At 35.5% G+C, this 21,510-nt stretch overlaps 1 protein-coding gene across 1 annotated transcript; it reads left to right on the forward strand.

Moving 5' to 3' along the window:
• The first annotated feature begins 14,082 nt into the window (after positions 1-14,082).
• Positions 14,083-20,142, forward strand: LOC109237863 (probable protein phosphatase 2C 38). Its single transcript, XM_019404258.1, has 5 exons — positions 14,083-14,318; positions 14,479-14,990; positions 16,082-16,449; positions 18,735-18,971; positions 19,445-20,142. The coding sequence occupies exons 2-5, from the start codon at positions 14,657-14,659 to the stop codon at positions 19,670-19,672; spliced, it is 1,167 nt and encodes a 388-aa protein (XP_019259803.1). The 5' UTR covers positions 14,083-14,318; positions 14,479-14,656; the 3' UTR covers positions 19,673-20,142.
• The last annotated feature ends 1,368 nt before the right edge of the window (positions 20,143-21,510 follow it).

Below are 21,510 nucleotides of genomic sequence, written 5' to 3' on the forward strand. Positions count from 1 at the left end.
AAAGGTGATACAAGCGTACGCGACACTAATCACAACAATCCTCCCTAGAATAGGTAGAAGAGAGTCATAAACTCTAGATGAATACATAGAAGTATATCAAAATAAAATATAATACTGTTCGGATAGCGAATTAACAGTACAATCAAAAGGAAAAGGACTCCAAGGGACTGTGGTGATCGAGCAGCTCTACCTTGAATCCTTACGATTAGGAAGCTAACACTGCCTAGGTCCACAGCCTCCAACACCTGGATCTACACAAAAATATGCAAAAGCGTAGCATGAGTACCCCACAATCGGTACCCAGTAAGTATCAAGACTAACCTGGGTGGAGTAATGATGAGGTACAAGTCAAGACACCTACTAGACATAAAAACATGTGTAGTATATCAGTATAAGGCTAATAATGGAAGCAAGAAACAAAAAATAGCATCGAAGAATAAACATGTAGTAAAACAGTAAAGAAACATGAACACGGTTAAAGTACTAGCAAAGCCAATTACGTAAAAATAAATGACAGCCAAATAATCAAGCCGTTCTAACACAAAGTTTACAACAAAATTTACGCCGAGGTACCAGTCCTTCTAATCACAAGCCACAACTCCCAAATCATAACTCATATACACATGACACCCCATGCCCACATTATCAGGCACAATCGCGCGGACAACGCACGTGCCAATATCTCAATCTGCCTGACATGGTCACTTGATTGCTATCACTATCAGCCCGGCGTGGTCATACACTCAATATCACAATTCGTCCGGCGTGGTCACAGGCTTAATATCACAATCTGCCTGGCGTGGTCACACGCTCAATATCACAATGAAAGCATATATACAAGAATGCGTGTGCATGATCAATGGATATCAAGTTTCATACTCCTGAACTGGTTTAGATGACATGTTATGGTGTATGCATGTGCAAGTGTACTATTACAGCCCAAGTCAACAAGTAATATCAAAGACATCGAGTAGCACATTGGAAAAAACACAACAAATAACGTAATGTGAACAAACCACATAAGGTAAATCACATCATCACACGTATATCATCAATAATATGCCCTCAGGCCATCACGTATCATCCCTGATATAGCCACTATTACTCCACCGCGTTGACAATATCATAATAACCACACGTATCGCTCCGCCCAGGCAATAAACTTAATAACCACCCGTACCACTCCGCCCAGACAATAACATAATAGCCACCCATATCACTCCACCCAGACAATATATCACAATAGCCACGCGTAATACTCTGCCCGGATAATATATTAATAGCCACCCGTATCACTCCGCACATCAACAACAGTGAGATGCTACCCTTATACTCCGCATAGCAACAATCAATCCCCACAATAAATTCACATGTCCCAAAATCATAACAACACGACTTATCAACTTGTACCACCCGTACCCATAGACCACAACATTTCCAAAACACTAATACCAATGTCACCACAACACATAGCTCACGGCTCAACCACAATGTGAACAAGAATCTCAATAACAACAGAATAAAACAGGAAATAACTCAACATTGAAGGATACTCCATAAACCAAAAACTTCAACTAAAATAGGTTAATAACTCTCAATAACTTCAACTTCAATTACTTGCTTAAGAATAAACTTGACAATGAAAGATATAGCATGTAATAGTAACTTCAATTAAGACATATAAGAGTAAATTCGACAATAGAAGATATAACATGAAATATTGACTATAATATAAGCATATAAGAATGAATTCAACAATGAAAGATTTAACAAGTAAATACAACCTCTAATTAGATGCATAAAAGTATCCTAATAGTCTAAATCGGTCAATTTTCTACATATAAGCCCAGGTACACACTCGCCACCTCATGTACACATTTTTCACATAATTCAAATAGTGCAATTAGACCAAATCCTACGGGGTAGTTTCTCCCACACAAAGTTAAGCAAGATACTTACCTCAAAGAAGCTAAATAATACCCAAAGAGCCCCTTCCCGTGTGAAACAACCTCCGGACGGCTTGAATCTAGCCAAAATAACTTAATATCATAAATAAAAGCCATAGGATACAATTTTGGATAATAAAGCTTTGATCTATAATGAAAACTAAAAAGTCAACCCAAAAGGTCAACTCCGGACGCACCTCGGAACCAAACAAAACTTACAAAATCCGAGTACTCATTCCAATATGAGTCCAACCATACTAAAATCATCCAATTTCGACCCCAAATCGGCCTTCAAATCATCAATTTACGTTTTAAAATTTTTTTACAAAAATTTCCAATTTCTCCAATTCAAATCACTCATTAAATGATAAAACAAAGATGTAATCATGAATAATGGATAAATCCGAGTCAGAAACACTTACGCCGATCCAAATCGTGAAAATTCCCTCCAAAATCGCCCAAAACCAAGCTCTCTAACTCAAAAAGTGATAAAATAACAAAAGCCCTTGAAATAGAGTGCTGAATAATCTTCCCAGGTATTACACATCGCGATCATGGAAATACCCACGCGATCGCGAAGAACAAATTATGACCAGTTGTTGAACTCCTCTTCACGAAAGCAATATGTTAGACGTGAATACGGTGACCACTTACCCAGCAACATCGCGAACGCAATCGTTCTCTCGCGAACACGGAAAACAAGATCTTGAAGCCATCTTCTAGCTTTCCTTATACGCGATCGTGGTATCCACTTCGCGATTGCGAAGAACATAGCTGCTTCGCGAACGCGTGTTCAGCATCGCGAATGCGATGCACAAAAATGTCTGCCACCACATTACCCTACGCGACTCCATAGTCATGATCGCGATAAAGAAAATCAATTAGCAGAACCAGCAGTTCAAAAAATAAGAAAATGGCCCGTAGCCGATCCGAACACACCCGAGGCCCCCGAGACCCCATCCAAACATACCAACCAATTCCAAAACATAACGCGGACCTACTTGAGACCACAAATCACACCAAACAACATGAAACTACAAATCACACCTCAATTCAGGCCTAATGAACTAATGAACATTTTTAAATTCAAAACTAACGGCGAACAAGCCTAAATACCTCGGAATAACCTCAAATTTTGCATACAATTCATAAATGACACAAGGGACCTACTTCAACTCCCGGAACCGATATCCAAACCCAATATCTACAAAGTCAACTCTTGCTCAAACTTCTCAACCTTCCAAACCTTCAACTTTTTAACTTTTGCCAAAACGCACCAAACCAACCTAAGGACCTCCAAATCCAAATTCGGACATACGCCTAAGTCCAAAATTACCATACCAAGCTATTGGATAATCAAAATATCATTCTGGATTTGTCTACATAAAAGTCAAACTCCGGTCAGCTCTTACGACATAAGCTTCTAAAGTAGGAATCATTCTTCTAAATAAATCCTGAAACGCCGAAAAATTGAAACTGACTATACACGCAAGTCAAAATACATAGTACGAAGCTACTCGAGACTTTAAACCACTGAACAGAATGATAAAGTTCAAAATAATTGTTTGGGTCGTTATACTTGATTGGGCTTGCTTAACGTAAGTATCTTATGTAAACTTGGTTGAGGAACTAGTTGCCTGAGTTATTAGTGTTGGCTACGCGTTATAGGTGGTGCACATGTGAGGGGATTAATCCCATATGTGTGCACCAAGTTATTATCCGTGCTGGGAGTAGCGATTATGTTATGATATGTCGTGAATTGATTACTAAGCTTCATATTATCATGCTTCTTATTTGTACCCCCTTGTACGCTAATTGAATCATGTTAGAGATTATTTGTTGGTTGATCTCCTGTTCAACTATGCTAATTGCTATTCTTGTGGCATAATCGTTTGATTTGAACTATTGTAGTACACTTTGCACATGCCTACACCTTAGCATGTCACTTAGTCCATGAGTATGTAATTTGATATATATTGTTCATGTACATGTATTCCTGTATATGCTTTCTATGTGATACTGACTAGATTGTTAGCACGTGAGAGGTCTGTGGGATCTGAGTTATGATAGCGCATGAGTTGTCTGTGCGTTTGTGATATATGGCACGTGAGTTGTCCGTGCAACGTGTAGATAAGGATCCATTCCCCTAAGGTCATCTTTTCATGTTTCTCTTTTGATGATGTACACGCGGTATGAGATTGGTTTGATTATTGCATTTCTTCTCTACTTGAAATTTTCTTGGATGTATACATGTGTTATTCGCATATCTTCTCTATATTCTAGATCAGGAATGTATACATGCCTTGTGATGCATATCTTCTTTATATGCCGAATTGATAATTGATACAGAGCTTGGCACATTATCTTTTGTGCACCGAGATGACTTTATCTATATTTTGTAATTATATGGTATTATTGTTATTTACTTGTGAAATTTATGAATTGGGCAAGTTATTAACAAGTATCATTAATAATTTTTTATTCTATTACCTTGCCGAAATTAGTTATGCTTACTTGCTGAGTACTTGAAGTCGGTTGTACTCATACTACATTCTGCACTTAATTGTAGTAGATCCAGGTGTTGGGCCGAGCCGAGAGTCGCTGTGATTGTTTTTGTGAATTGCCGAGAGACAAGGTAGAGGTGCATTTAGTCTACAGTCTTTGGTGTCTCCTTTTATTTTAGTGTTGTTGTTTTCATTTTTACAGTGCTTTTATTTTACATTCTAGACTTGTACTTCTTTTTTAGAGCTTGTGACTCTGCATTGCCAGTTCTGGAGGATTTTTATGTATCGACACAATTATTTATGTTAGTTGGTTTTGAATTTATGTTATTTTTGTTATTTCTGTTATCTTGTTCTGTTTTTGTTAGGTTTGTATTGCCTAGCAAGTAAGTTATTAGGCGCCTTCACGACCGATTGGTGGTTTTAGATTGTGACACCGCTATTTGCTTTCTTTGAGTATTCTCTTTTGTAGTTTTGAACATGCATGATATGAAAGGGTTGCTTTCCTTCTTAAAAATCCTTCAACAGATGAGATAAGAAATAATTCAACCCATAGACATTGTAGAATTGAGAAAGAGATAGTTGATTCCTGCGTGGATTACATTATGAAACTTGCAGGCAATTATACTGGTCTACAAGGTTGTCAACTATTTACAGAGTCCATTACTCAAATGGTCACTCAACTATCCCAAATTATCTCCTAAAGTTACTTTACTTTCATTTGTAACAACAAAGTTACTGAACTATGCCTATTGCACTCAGAAGGTCACTCAACTAGATTTTTCAAATTTTGGATTGCCAAATACCTATTTTACTCTCTAAATTATAAACATTTATCTTCTTTTGTAACGACCCGACTGGTCGTTTTGCATTTTTGAACCCTGTTCCCTTAAATAAAACTTCCCACACTTGCTTTAACTAATTTATGACTTGCGGGGACGGGTGGTTCGGAAGTTAGAAGAGTTTTGAGCAAGAATATGTCCAATTGCCTCTTTAAGTTTCTCTAAAAAGGCCAAGTTTGACTTCGGTCAATATTTTGGGGAAACGGACCCGGAATCGTGATTTGACAATTTCTGAGGGTCCGTGGGAAAATATGGGACCTGGGCGTATGCCCGGAGTCGAATTCCGAGGTCCCTAGCCCGGATAATGCATTTTTATGTGAAATTGTTAAGTTAAAGTTTTAAAGATTTAAATAAGCTAAGAATCATTGTCTTCCTAGGTATCGGGTTCGGATTTTGATTTCGAAACTTGGTACAAGTCCAAAATATCAGTTAAGACTTACCCGTAAAATTTGGTGTCAATCCGAGTAGTTTAAGGGCGTTTTGACCCATTGGAGGAGAATTAAGAACTTGAAGTTCAATGATTTGATTCATTTGGTTTTGGGGTTGATTCCTCGATTTAGCGTTGTTTTGAGTGTTTCGAGAGTTCGAATAGGTCCGTCTCGTGATTTCAGACTTGTCGGTATGTTCGGACGGGGCACGGGAGCCCCGAGCGTCAAACGAGCGAGGCTCGAGTGAAGTTAGAATTTGGAAAATGACTGAAGTTTGCTGCTTCTGTCATAACCGCATCTGCGGTTCTTGGACCACAGAAGCGGGACCGCAGATGCGAAATAGGGGCAGGCCAGGGGAAACCGCAGAAACGGCCCAGGGACCGCAGAAGCGGTTCCGCTTATGCGGCCCCCAGACCGCAGAAGCGGTCCAGCCCCCAATCTCCAGAGCCGCAGAAGCGGACTTCGCAGAAGCGGAAATACTTCCGCAGATGCGAAAATAACTGGGGACAGAAGGGTTCATTTAATACGAGCTCAAGCTCATTTCTTTCACATTTCTCTCAACACTTAGGCGATTTTGGTGATTCCAAAGAGGAGGTTTCAACATAACATTTCAAGGTAAGTAATCCCCACTCACTTTTAGTTCAAATACATAAACATTAGGTAGATTTAACACTAAAAATTAGGTAAAATCAAGGGGTTAGAGCTAGACCTAGGGTTTAATAAAAACTAAGATTTAATCATGTAATTTGCCATGAAATGAACTAGAAATCATATATTTGTGATCCTTAGGTGATAGAGAACAACTTCCTTCGAAAAATCTCGGAATCCGGGAACGTGGGCCCGGGGTCGGAATTTAGGAAAACTTGTGTTAATGGTTAGGAAATTGCTTAACTAGCTAGAATTCAACCTTGTAAGTCTTTATTGACTAGTTCTTACGTTGTTTAATTAGTTCGTGCTCGTTCGGCTTCGCGTTGAGGGTGTTGGGCTTGTTCTCGATATTGGAAGGGTGCTTCGGAGCGAGGTGAGTCTCCTTTCTAACCTTGTAAGAGGGAATTGTCCCCTTAGGTAAGTTAATTGGTTATGTGCTCCTATCTGTGGGGGGCTACGCCCGCACGAGGTGATGAGAGTCCGTGCGTAGCTACTATTATGCTATTGTCCGGGTAGTCTAGGATCCAAAAGCATGCTATACTAAGAATATCTGTAATCCTATGGACTTTTGAATTCTTAAATTAAGGTGAATTTGTGAATAAATTTCTAAGAGGAATTAAACTTCATATTCTTAAATTGTTAGAAGAGGATTGGCCTTTACTTGAATAATTGCACCCCGATAAGTTCTTAGTCTGCTACTTGAGCATGTATTTTACGTGTACCTGCGTCGCATGCATGATTCGCGAGCAGGGTGGTTGTTTATTAAAATTTTACCGCGTCGCATGTATGATTCGCGAGCGGGGTAATAGATATATCTATGGTTCGAGCCGTTCGACCCTCGGCAATGCACATTTACTTTTCTGTTGGATCGGGCCGTACGTTCCTCGGTGGTTATTTGCGCATGAGTTATCTAGTCCTCCACCTGTGGTTCCGACTTTAGACTGGGTTGAATATTTATATATGAATGAACATTCTTTATGGAAGGTTAAAGGAAAGATTTCTATTTCATACTTGGAAATTTTACGACTTGAGTTATACCTGCTTATTATTAATTATTTTCGTTATTACTTGACCTTAGTAAGTATCAAGTCGACCTTCCGTCTCTACTTCTTCGAGATTAGACGGGATACTTACTGGGTACATGTTGTTTATGTACCCATGCTACGCTTCTGTACTTAAATGTATAGGATCTGAGGCAGGTGGATCTGGATACTATTCTGGTGCGCATCAGTGAGCATCCTTGGGACTTCTACGGTGAGCTGCTTCTCTTTCATGCCGATTCGCAGCCGAAGAAGTGTTTCCCTGTACTTTTGTTTCTGTCTATCCCGATTCAGACAGTAGGACATTATGTTATTCTGTGTATATTCTACTAGACGCCCGTAGCTTGTGACACCAGGTTCTGGCACACACGATAGTAGACATTTGTTTTGGGTTGTATATCTATTTGATACTTTATGTACCACTCATGGCCTTAACTTTAACTTTGAAAAATATGTTACACTCAGTTTTTGGGTAAAAATGAAAATGAGAACTTAATTGTACTTCCGCGTTGGCTGGCCTGACAAAGGTGTCGGGCGCCATCATGACCTATTATAGAAAATGGGTCGTGACATCTTTTTATTTTTTTAAACTTTTTAATATTATGATTTTCCCTTTTTAATTTATATTATGGACTTACCTATAGAATAAATAAATATTGTTTATAAAGTAAAAAAAAATAAAAAGTACTTAAGCATGTCTAATGTTGGAATAACAAAATAATGAGCATCAAAAAAAAAGTTAATTAGAATAATTTGTTAGTAATAATAATTTTAGTATTAACAACAAAACTTCAAAAATTTATTTACACTATTCAGAATGAAAGAAAATGAAGGTTGTAAAATATATATTTCATGCACGTAATACAAAAATAATTATTTAAATAAAGATATTTTTATAATATATATTATATATTCTTCCGACGACGCAAAGTTATGTCACCGGAAAGTAGGGAGACTATCTGTGTGGGGTAAAATATGCTATGTTAAGTCGTGCATGGAATATATATAATATAATTGAGCATAATTTTCAAGAATATATATATGTATATTATAAAAATACGTTTATTTAAATAATTATGTTTATATTACATGCATGGAATATATATTTACAACCTTTATTATCTTTCATTCTGAATTGTGTAAATAAATTTTTGAATTTTTGTTGTTAATGCTAAAATTATTATTACGAACAAATTATTCTAATTAATGTTTATTACTTTGCTCATTATTTTGTTATTCCAACATTATAGATGCTTAAATACCTTTTATTTTTTTAAATTTATAAATAATATTTATTTATTCTATATGTAAGTCCATAACATAAATTAAAAAGGGGAAATCATAATATTGAAAAGTTAAAAAAAATAAAAGAAGATAAATATTTATAATTTAGAGGGTAAAATAGGTATTTGGCAATCCAAAATTTGGAAAATTTAGTTGAGTGACCTTCTGAGTGCAATAGGCATATTTTAGTGACTTTGTTGTTACAAACGAAAGAAAAATGACTTTAGGAGATAATTTGAGAAAGTTGAGTGACAATTTGAGTAAATTGACTCCTATTTACATGCTGTCGAAGTTGGTATTGAAGCATTCACTATTTTATTTTTATTTGTTTAGAAGAAAGTGACTTGAAAATATTAATTGTCAGGCTCTAATCTTATCTAAACCATATGTTGCAGCAGCACACCCAAGTATTATGTCTAGGAAAGAAAATAAAGTAGTCAAGACAACAGTGCTTGCAATACAATTTATTGGGCTGGCCAACTTAATAGCAATCAGTTTTGAGCGACTATAGAGTTTTGCAACAAAATTTTGGCAAGCTAAAAAAGATGCAGTTACTGATTTCATGGATAGGTTGTGAAAAGTTTTTGTTGTATCTTTTTATTTTTTGTGGAATCTTATAAATAACAGAACCTATATTATACTCGTATTGTATAAGAAACTTTCTAATTTTGATTTTTCGCTCGGATTTCGATAGGTGGTACCATGTCTACTAGCACCACTGCAGTTGAAAAAAATAAAATATTTGGTATGCTGGGTCCGTGCTAGTAATAATAATATGACTTAACCACGAGTATTTCATACACTTGATGCACAAACAAAGTATATAATAGTATGAACAGATAAAGCATATGATAATATTCAAAATGTCTCAATATCCAAGTTCTCTGCATATTTCAAGACAAGTGACTCATGAGGGATAATTAGATTCGGACACCATAATCGAAGCATGAGGCTCAATCATTAGATCATGGACAATGCAACATGTTTAAATCTCAATCTAGTACGTAGACAACTTAACATGCCTGAATCCTAATTCGCGTAGCCAACTCATACGCCAAATACCACAAATGTGAATCACATATGAAAATTGACAGACATATGGCCAGTGCATGACTAATCAGTTTAACCATGTAATTTGCACATATATATGTAGGATCCGTTTGGCCATAGATTTTGTCAAAATAAATTTGAATTTTATTTGGCAAACACATATTTGGCCATAGGTTTTGCCTACATTTTGGCAAAATCCCAAATCCCAATACCAGCTCAATAACTGGTTTTGCGCCAAAATATCACTATTACATTTTTTAAAAATTGCCCAAAACTTTTGTATTTTATAAAAGAGCCCACCATTTATTATTTTGTAACAATGTTGCTTCGTCTGATCGATCATCTGATAGTGTATCATGTAGTTTATTATAAAAATAATGATTTTGTACAAAATTTATTTATGTTCAGGACTATGATTTGCGATAATATAATGAATGTTATTGATAATGGTATTGTTGGGTATTTGTGATAGTATTTAGAACTTGTGGGTATAAGTCATGTTTCATGTTTTTTCCAAAATAAATTTGGAAAATATGTTTTGAAAACTGATGTCCAAACACTTTTTCATTTTCAAACCAAACTTCATCCAAATCAGATTTTTCAAAATAAATTTGGGAATCTATTGTCAAACGCTAGTGTAATCTATAATATTAAACTAGCATGTGAAAGATGCCTATGACATTATACCAACAAAATTAGTGACGTCACAAATATAGAAAGGTATGCACAATAAGTAGCAAGAATATATATATATATATATATATATATATATATATATATATATATATATATATATATATATATATATATATACTTGTCACCTCATATATACTGTATTTTCGTGTACGTTGTATATGTAAAATATTCTAATTTCTGAAAATTCTCTTATTGAAGTTAAAGATTTAAGTTAACCCGATCCAAGCAAGATATGCCCTCCAAGATAGTTTTTTCACGTCCGAGTTCACCAAAAGACTTCAATATATTAAAAAGATTATTCAATAATGTCACACAAAGCTATTAGACTCAATTTCATAAATTACTATTCGGTCATAATCAAAGCCAATCCCTATTTCCCCGTGGTCCAACTTCAAAATCAAAGTCAAATTCAAGTTATTCATAAATCCACGAGTCCAAATTCATGCTTAGATTTTTATTTGAAGTTTATTAAGGCACTTAAATCATTAACTGGGTAATTCTAGGGTTTATGTTAAAATTACCTAATTTCACCCTTCAAATTCCTTGTTCAAATATTGAATCTAAAGGCTAATCAATGATATGAACTCAAAGTTATATTTGATCATTTACCCTAAGCTTATAGATAAAAATCTGGCTCAAAATCACTTAAGGCCTTGCTCCCAAGTTCTTAGAATAGTAGAGAATAAAATAAAATCACAAAATGCTTCTGCCAAACGCATGCGAAGGTCCTTGTGTGCCGGCTGCATGGTGCATGCCCGTCGCACATAACTTGTCTAGTACGATTCTCACGTGACGCATGCACCAAGGAGCACTGTTGTAATATTCTCCAATTTTTTAACTTCTTTCGAATGCGTCAAAACACTTTTGATCTCGTCGGTGTCCAACTAAAGTACAACAATCCAAAATACTATACGAACCTATTCTCTGTCTTAAAAGATGAAACGGTATATATAATTACTTAAGAGGGAAGGTTGGATATATTATTACATTAACACTAATGCTACGAGTGCGATAATATGCTTAGCCTTGGCAGGGGGAGGATGCCTTGATCATCATCAACACCACATGAGCGCAATAAACATCATGGCGTATCAAATAGTCATACTTATTATGTTCCAAGCCCATGACACGTATTTTTTCTCTGGGCCTAGGCCCGTATGAATTTATTTTTCAGGCAACACCATATCTAGTCCAAAGTCGCGCGTACTATAGAACTTATATTGTACCTTATAAAACTCTTTACTTTCCTCTCTTATTCTGATATATAATTTACCTAAGGTGACATGTGCACCCCTTCTTCAGAAACTTGCCAGGCTAGAAGCATGTCAGTTCTAATTAACGACCTTATTGGCCCGCTCTCTATCACATGCACCATACTGATCCCCCTATTGGGACTCGGCATTTTCGCTGAGGTTTGTCCCACCATTGTATTGAGAGAGAGTCAAGCTCTAGTATCATACTTATCACGGCCCAAGCTTATAGCACATATTGTCTGCTTTGGACCTAGGCCTATACGAATTTGTCTTTCAGGCTACGCTGCATCGAGCCCAAAAGTGCGCATCATGTGAACTTATATTTTGCCTTATAAATCTCTTCGCTTTCCTTTTTCATTTCGATGAGTGATTTGCCTAAGCTAACATATGCACCTCTTCTTTAGATGCTTGCCAACCTAGAAGTCTGTCAGTCCTACTCGACTCGCCTTCGTTGGCTCGTCCTCCATCATGGGCGTCACAATAGCCCTTTCAGTTGGAAGGTTGGGCTGATCGCTGTAACCAATGTGAGTAATATCGTATGTATATACATAAAATAAATTATGGAAATGAGAACGCGAATAAGGAAATGAGATTAACGATGTTTGATAGTTGAAACTTCTTGGTTTGATATTTGAAACTACAAAGTATGATACATGTTGTGAATCTTTACATCATTATGATCATGACGTGATTATTTAAATTGTTTCAAGTATATTGTTAGGCATATTTTGTCAATACTTGTCACACCTCTTAAAGATAAAATTAATGACACTTACTAAACTGTGTCGGTTTATTAGGCATATGACCACTTTCTTCTTTATTATTTTCAGATACTAGTACTCCAGGTGACAGATCGATGAGCTAGTTGTTGTGTTTAGTGGTGTTCATAAAAACTCGAAAAATCAAATCAAATCGAAAATCAAATCAAACCGACCAAAAAAACCGATACATTTTATAGGTTAGGTTTGGTTTGGTTTGGTTTTGGTTTTGAATTTTTAAAACCGATCAAATTCGGTTTGGTTTTGGTTTTAATCAAAAAATAACCGAAAAAACCCGAATCAAAACGACTATAAAAGTAGCTATTTAAATTTGTTATTACACCTATATATATATATATATATGTATATTTTAATAAAATTTCTAAAATTTTATGGTATATATTAGTCGTTTGTATTTTTAGTCTAGTTCTTTGTTATTATAATAACCTAATTCTTTGCCTTTGCATTCTAGTTTGATTGGTAATTTTCTTTTGCTAAGTACAAGAATTTATTTCATGTTAAAAATAGTCGATTTTTAATTGAGTACTTAAATTATTCATCACTAGATTTAATTATCATCAATATATCTAGGTAAATGATAGATTTTTCAAAGAGCAATTGATTTGATAGTTTTACGTCGAAAATGTAGTTGCCGGAATATGTGTTTGCTAGTGTATGTCTCATATTTCGAAAAAACCGACAAAACTGATAAAAACCGAATCGATAAAAAACCGACTTAATTCGTTTGGTTTGGTTCCAATATTTAAAAAACCGACTTACTTGGTTTGATTTCTTATTAGGGAAAAACCGACCCAAACCAAACCATAAAAACCCCTAGTTGTGTAATACTTTTGGTAGTGTGTACGCAGACCTACCCCTACTCCGAGGGAGTAAAGAGGCTGTTTCCGAAAGACTCTCAGCTCAAGAAGACGAAAAGAGACAATATCAGTACCACCAATAAAAACCATACGAAAAATAATATCATAAAAATGAAAAAATTAATGAAAAACAAAAGCGATAGACAGCACATATACCCGGCACTATAGAAAATAAAAGAGTAATAATTTTCATTCTTTTTGCAAGAAAATCACGAAAGAAAGAACACGGAGAGAGAGAGAGAGAAAAAATTGCCTAAAAGGGTGGTGGTTTGTTGCTGGTCAAAGTCAGAACCACCCCAATGCCGAAAAGAGAATCTAGAAAAAGAAAAGCCCAAAAGGAAAACAATTTCTTAGAGTCCGTTTAGACATAAGAAATTTTTCATTTTTTTCCAAAAATTTTTTATTTTTTTTCGAAATCAGCATTTAGTCATAAAATTTTCAATTTTCGCTTAAAAATGCATTTTGGTATTTTTCAAAAATTTAAAAAACTTCAAAAAGTTATTTTTTAAAATGTTCACTGAGATCACTCACAAAACTTCAAAAATAGCTCAAAATTATATTCATGTCCAAACACAACTCTAATTTTCAAGTAATATTTTTAATTGAAAATTATTTTCACTTTTTTTGGAATTATACAATTCTTATGTCCAAACGCCAACTTAGAAGAAAGAAAAGTTAACAAATCAGAATTTCTTAAGGGCCCATTCAAAGTTCCAATAATTATTTATATGTGTCTATTCTCTTTCTTAACTACAATTACAAGAAAGAAAAATAAAAAAAGAAAAAGAAAAAAAAAGAAAACATTCACCACCACAGTGGCCTTCTCTCTCCCTCTCCCTCACACGCACTCTCTGATCTACCCCTTTCCACATTACATAGAGAATTTTTCTCTTTCCTCGTGAGTAAAAGTTCCAATCTTTATTTAATAAAAAACAAAATAATCTGATAATGGGTGTCTTCCATTGCCATCACTGTTGAAAATCTTTGATTCAAGGTATTTAATTTGATCCCCTATTCTTCTTATTTGGAGTTCTTTGACTTTTGCATATTTGTGTATTTTCTTGAAAACCCATTATTCTTTTTAGTATAGATTGGTAATCTAATGTGTTTACAATGCAAATTGATTTTTGGCTATTGATATTGTGGTTATGCAGATTAATGGTGTCTGCATTGATTGATATATGCACAAAGTCTGGAACTTGTGGTAATCCTCATAATAGAATAGGTCTGAAACTGGGGTTTGGATTCTGGAATAGTAGTAATTTGATTAATATTTTGAGTGATAGTTCTTTTGGGTGAGTTATAATTATTATAGCAATAATATGTAAAGGGATGGTGACAACTACATTGAGAAAGTTTGTATACCCTTGTTGGAAGCCTTCGATAGAGAATGAAGGTGAGAATAGCAGCACTAGAGGTGGAGATCCAGGTGGCCGGGTCGATGGATTGTGGTGGTACAAAGATTCAGGGCATCATGTAAATGGAGAATTTTCAATGGCTGTAATTCAAGCAAATAATGTATTGGAGGATCAGTGCCAGCTTGAATCCGGGCCGTTGAGTTTGGCAGATACAGGTCCTCAAGGGACCTTTGTCGGAATTTATGATGGCCATGCTGGTCCAGAAGCTGCCCGCTTCATAAATGACCGCCTTTTTGAGAACCTCAAGAGTATGGTTTTCTTCTTTTTCAATGCTTTGCTTCATCATCAATTATAGCTCTTGCATTTCTTATGTTGACCTACATGTATGTGGTCCAGAAGCTTGTTTCCTGCAGAAAAATGCTCTTCTTGTTCAATTACCTGGAAGAATAGACAAAAGAAAGAAAATTATAGTTGTTTGACTAGAGATGAAAGCAAATGGTGTGACGGTTTATTATGCATGCATAGAGTATCTTTCAGAAGAATTCAGTCTCAACATCACTATGTATAAGGCCCTCACCGCTCAGTATTTTAAGGCTGATTTATAAATATTGGGTCAAGGACCATCAAAATATTATTCTTCTATAAACCTTATTAAAGAAAGATATTTATTTTATATAAAACATACTATTATGTATGATTTAGCAGTGGAATCTGGATATTTTTACCCAAATTGCCAACACTTTCATTGTTAAAAATCTTGGATAGTTAGATATTTTGTAAAGAATAACTTCCTTTATGAATGATAATTGATGTAAGTTGTGAAGAAGGAATGCTGACTGTATGTATGCATTAGTAGAAGGAACGTTCTGTTGGTTTGACTCACCTTTTTGAAAATCAAAAGAGAGCGGATAACATATATGCTTGCAAGAGAAGCAGCTTGTGCTCTTAGGATCAATAATGTAGAATTCTCAGGTTCCTTGTCCATGAATTATCTGTGTAAATTTGAAGCATTAGCGGAATGTTCTGTTTGGCATTTGGAGATTATAACTGAACATGATTAGTCCCTTGTGTTTAAAAACCTCCAATTTATTTGCTAACGGGATACCTGTAATTGCGAAGATACAAATACTAAATTTTGGTTGTAGTAATGGAGACCATCCTCTGGTAACTGATCCTTCTTTGACATATCACGGTAAAGAGAAGTAATTAAAAGATATAAGGTGTACCCCATGCTCAAAACAACCTAATTCCCCCTGAAAGGAGTTGATCGAAAAAAACCACGTGACTGTTTATTTCCTCTCTTTGACAAGGGCGTGAATGCATTACTTTTTTTCTTGTGTATGGTTTTTGAAGATTACTGATGCATTTGTTAGTCAGTTAACAGCTATTTGTATTGCAGAATTCACCTCAGAGGATCAAGGAATGTCAGCTGATGTCATAAGCAAGGCATATTTGGCTACAGAAGAGGAGTTTCTTTCTCTAGTCAGAAAGCAATGGCTAATTAAACCCCACATTGCGTCTGTGGGATCATGTTGTTTAGTGGGTATAATATGCAATGGGATGTTATACATTGCAAATGCTGGAGACTCTCGTGCGGTATTAGGAAGAGAAGAGGGGGATCTGAAAGAGGTTAAAGCTATTCAATGGTCGTCTGAACACAATGCAAATTTGGAATCTGTCCGGGAGGAACTACGCTCTCTTCATCCTGATGATCCACAAGTAGTAGTATTAAAGCACAAGGTTTGGCGTGTGAAGGGTATTATACAGGTGAATTCCTTGAACTGCTGTAAAACTTCATCTTATCATACTTCTGATTGTGTAGATATTAATTAAGTGAAATTTTGTCTTAGTTATAAGGTTTGATGCACTGATCGCTGTTATGCCTCTGGACTTAGGACCACAAAATGGTTTACTCTCTCTCTCTCTGTAGCATAAATTTAGGAATGACATCTTGAATATGTGGTTCTATTTTATTATTTTGGGACTTTCAAATCTGGACCTCTTACAGCTCCAAATATATATATATATATATATATATATATATATATATATTTTTTGGAAAATAAAAGAATGTCATTAACCAAAGTAAATATGTACAGCTCAAGGGAAAAGAAAACAAGCACAAACTAGGCTAAATCTGGACAAACAGTCCCAGGCTTGAGCTAACTAGCACCTGAGGAACAATATCTACCCCTCTTATTCTTGTTGGACTCTACTATCTTGTTAACAGATAAACACGATGGATAAAATTCAACTGGATTAGTTGCCTTGTGCATCACTGCTCCTCTGTGTATGCTGAAAGCATCTGTGATTTCTTTCCTCCCATATATGGTATGTGCACCCTGCTAGGCCATTCTATATACTTAATTTGTAGCAGATCTTTCTCATGCATTTGCCACAGCGCAGCTAATTTCATTCTGCCAATGTCTTGCCAATCTATGGACTCCTAGCCATTCTAGTATCCTATTCCAAATGTTTGCACAGAAAGACCACTCAAAAAATAAACGGGAGATATATTCCTCTTCTATGTTGCACAAAGGGCATATTTTATCAGTGACTATTCCCCATTTTTCTAGCCTGTCTTTCAGTGGCGAAGCTAGAAAATTCAATAAGGGTGTTCAAAATTGTCAGTGGGCTATGCAAGGGTGTTCAAAGTCTATTTTTAATTAATAACAACTAATATTTTACCTTATACGTAGTATAATTTTTCGGTGAAGGGTGGTCAGTTGACCACCCTGACCACCCCTGGGCCAACATTGCTTCGCCCCTGCTGTCTTTGATAGATTACCTGCCATGCAATGCTAGAGTGAAAATAAAGGTCTATTTTGTATCCCTTGGTTGTTGCATACTAGTCTTCTCCAGTCCACCTTTTGAAAGAACCCCCTCATAAAGTTATATATTTTACTTGTTTAGAAGTCCTCAATCTGTTGGAGATATGGTAAAGTGTATCCAGCAGCTTCCACATTGGCCTTTGCTTTCATGATCTTCTGAATTAAATTATGATGCTTGCTTAGCCTGAATTTCCTCACTTGGCTTTTCCTTTATGTAGTACATATGAACCCATGTAACCCACAATATGTCTTTTTTTTTTTTTGCAAAGATTCCACAATGACTTACAAATGGCAGTTTTGTTCCAGAGTGTTATGTCAGTTATATTCATCCCTCCAGTAGCCTTGGTCTTACATAAAGTATCCCATGCTAGTAGTGCTTTCCTGGAAATACCAACTTCCCTGGTCCACAAGAATTTCCTGCATATAGTCTCAATGTGTTTGAGGATTTTCTTTGGCAAGATAAAGATTCCCAAAATGTTTGAATTAAAAAAGACACTCTTTATCGATTGAATTCTGCCTGCATAAGATAAGAACCTTGCTGTCCAACTAGTTACTCTTCCAATCATTTTCTCAATTAGTGGCTGGCACTGAGCTACTGATAACCTCTTGGTGCTAAGTGGCACTCTAAGATACTCAAAAGGTAGGTCTCCTTCTGTGAAACCAAGCACCTCCAGTATTTGTTGTTGTACCGTAAGGTATACTCCACCAAGACTGAGCTTTTGGTACTGTTAGCTATCAATCTTGATGCCTCTAAAATTCCTGGAAGCACAACAGTAATAAGTCATCACCAAAACCTAATTGCACCAGTTGCATTTTGGCACATCTTGGGTGGTATCTGAATTCAGGTGTTGCTTTCAGAGTCTTCAGCAATCGACTAAAGTACTCCATGGTAATACAAAGAGAAAAGGAGACATAGGGTCTCCTTGTCTCAGGCCGCTCTTAGCTTCAAAAGGTCTTGAGGGCTTCCCGTTAATTACTACTGAATAAGTGACAGTTCTTAGGCATACCATGATCCATCTCACAAACTTCTCAGGGAAATAATATTAATTTCTCCTAAAAGAAGCAAAAAGGGAATGCTCTTATGCTAAGCTTCTAGAGGGAAAGCTGAAATCTATTTGCTCTTATGCTAAGCAAACAGATTTGCACGATGTGGAAAGTATGGAGGAGATATAATATCAGTTCTTCTGTATATGATGGTTATTATCTAATGCACTTTTACAGGTTTCAAGATCAATTGGTGATGCATATTTGAAGAGAGCAGAGTTTAACAGAGAGCCTTTGCTTCCTAAGTTCAGAACTCCCGGAACATTCGAGAAGCCAATCCTTCTTGCGGAGCCATCAGTACTTGCGCACAGACTCCTTCCTTCTGATCAGTTTCTCATATTTGCATCAGATGGCTTATGGGAGCATCTCAGCAATCAAGAAGCCGTTGACATTGTGAACAGCTGTCCACGTCATGTAAGATCTTACTGATATGTTGTCAAAGTTAAACTCTCTGTTTCTTGTTCTCTTTCTTCTCAATGGTTAAACTGGCTTGCTATTTTGGCTCAATGGGATGAGCTTCTTACTTGTGTTGCCATCTTAAATAAAGGTTTCGGAGAAAAAAAAAACAAATACAGTTAAAAGGTTAGTCAATGATTATAATTTGCAACAGAATCCACTATGGCTATAAATGCGATTGAGTATGTTTCTTTTGTTTTCTTGAAAACCTGTCTTCAAGGAAAAGCAATTGCCCGACTGTTGAACTTTCTTATGGTTTATTCTGTGTACAAGTTGGTTATTTACTCCAGGTGGACTATTTTTTTTTTTTTGGAAAACCTGTCTTCTTCAAGGAAAAGCAATTGGCCGACTATTTAAACTTGCATAGTGTTATTTTGTCCAAAAGTTGGTTATTTACTCCGAGTGGACTAATGTATTTCAAAATTGTGCAGGGTATTGCTAGAAAACTTGTAAAAGCTGCCCTTCAGGAGGCAGCAAAGAAAAGAGAAATGAGATACTCGGACTTGAAAAAGATAGATCGGGGAGTGAGACGGCATTTTCACGATGATATCACGGTCGTAGTTTTGTTTCTAGATTCCCATTTGATAAGTCGAAGCTCCTTTCACGGGCCAGTGATCTCAATTAAAGGAGGTGGACATCCTGGAGATTCCATTACCTAGAATAAGTTACCTTCCTTTTAATCCATATCTTGAAACATTTCTCTTAAAACAGAAAGAGAAAGGAGGAAAAAAAGGACAATAGAAGTAGTATATGAAGCTTTTGCTTCTTGGAATCTCACCACACCATAAATGGTAAGTTGATGATTATGCCTGGAAAAAGATTCTGTCAAAACTCTCTGCTGGTTGGCATATGAAACCTGGAATGTTATGGACAAAAGTGGTGAGGTAGAAAGCAAAATATGACAAGTTCAGTTTTTTAAGAGATGTTTAAAACTCAAAAATTCTAATGCTTAAATTGGTGTTCTGTCAAAAAAAAAAAAAATCTTTTGCAAATTAAATTTTTTGCGCTTTATATATACATGTTCGCAGTTATTTGACTTGGAATTTCTTTGTATCTCTGTATGTATATGCATAATAGGTCTTATTCCAACATCTTGGAAAGTAAGAAGGTGAGCTACTTAATATTTCTATGGATAGTACTTTATTCTTTTATGCATAATGGTGTCATAGGTACTACTTCCACACTGAAGTATGGTATGGTATTTGGATTTGTTCCCCTATGTTTAATATATGACTAGCTCAGAGGAAGAGGGGAGTGAGGTAAATATAAAAGGTAAAAACCTTGTTAGGATGCTAAAATACACAACATCAAGAAATAGAACAATATGATTATTTTGTAAAATGGTAGGGTAACATGATATAAAAGAACAATATTCTAAGTTTAGCCACGTGGCACCGGTTTCTTAGATGTGAAAATATGATAATTGAAGGTGTAAAAAGAAGAAGAGGTAGAGCTAAAACAACATGAAAAAGAAGTTATCTCAAAAAAAATTGCAATATTTTGAAATTCAAACATAAAATACAGCACAAGTTAAATTTTTTTATAGGTACCAACTAGAAGACTTGTATTTACTATAACTACTAGATAATTTTTAAATAGGGAGTACTAAAACATTATGGACTAAACAAATCAGGTTCGTATCTATGTTAAGGGTTATAGGTTCACGTGAACCATATTCCTCTTCCTAAATCATGTATAATATTATTATAATTCTTTAAAATTGCTTAAATATGTGTGCGCACCCAAGCTCAAAAACTCCTATGGTACAATAATTATTGAGTGAACCTATAGTTAAATTGGTGGTTCAAATCCTATTCCGGACGGTCTTGTCTTTAACACGGATTATAGGTGTTCAAATCACTAACAAAATTAAAAAGAATATAATTTTGAACCTATATTTTCAAAAGTGTTATGGGTTCATCCGTTCATGGTAAGAGCCTAAAGTTAAACTCGTCAAATATAAATTCTATATTTATATCTTTATAGTAGTGCACCCATCCTCTTGAAATCTTATGACATTATCAAATCATTATAACAATCATAATTCATATAGTCAAAAGTCAAAACCAACTAACTTGAGATTGAGTCTATTTATGGTTGTTGTTGCACGAAAATGGACTCGAGAATACCTTGTTAACCATGAATAGCTAACAGAATATGCAGGTCCTTTGAATGTCACATTTTATTGGACTTCAAGGAGAAGGAAATTTTTTATTTGCTCTATATTTTGTGCTTACGATGTTCTAAGCTTCGATACATAGACGCCACCATTGTTTGTATGTCTCATTTCTTCCCAACGGAGTAATAATTTTATTGAATATCCTTTTTGTTTCTCCAATATTTCTCACTGTTTTATCATCCCTAGTTTTTCACTTCACTAGAATTAGATTTAAATTCTTTTTCGAAGACTCTTCTTTCAGTTGGGTGCCAATGAGTCAACTATAGCTCGGATCTTAAAAAAACAGCTTTAATATGATATATATTTCAAAAAAAAAAA

This window comes from Nicotiana attenuata, unplaced genomic scaffold, assembly GCF_001879085.1.
Source record: "Nicotiana attenuata strain UT unplaced genomic scaffold, NIATTr2, whole genome shotgun sequence".
Classification (NCBI taxonomy): Eukaryota; Viridiplantae; Streptophyta; class Magnoliopsida; order Solanales; family Solanaceae; genus Nicotiana; species Nicotiana attenuata.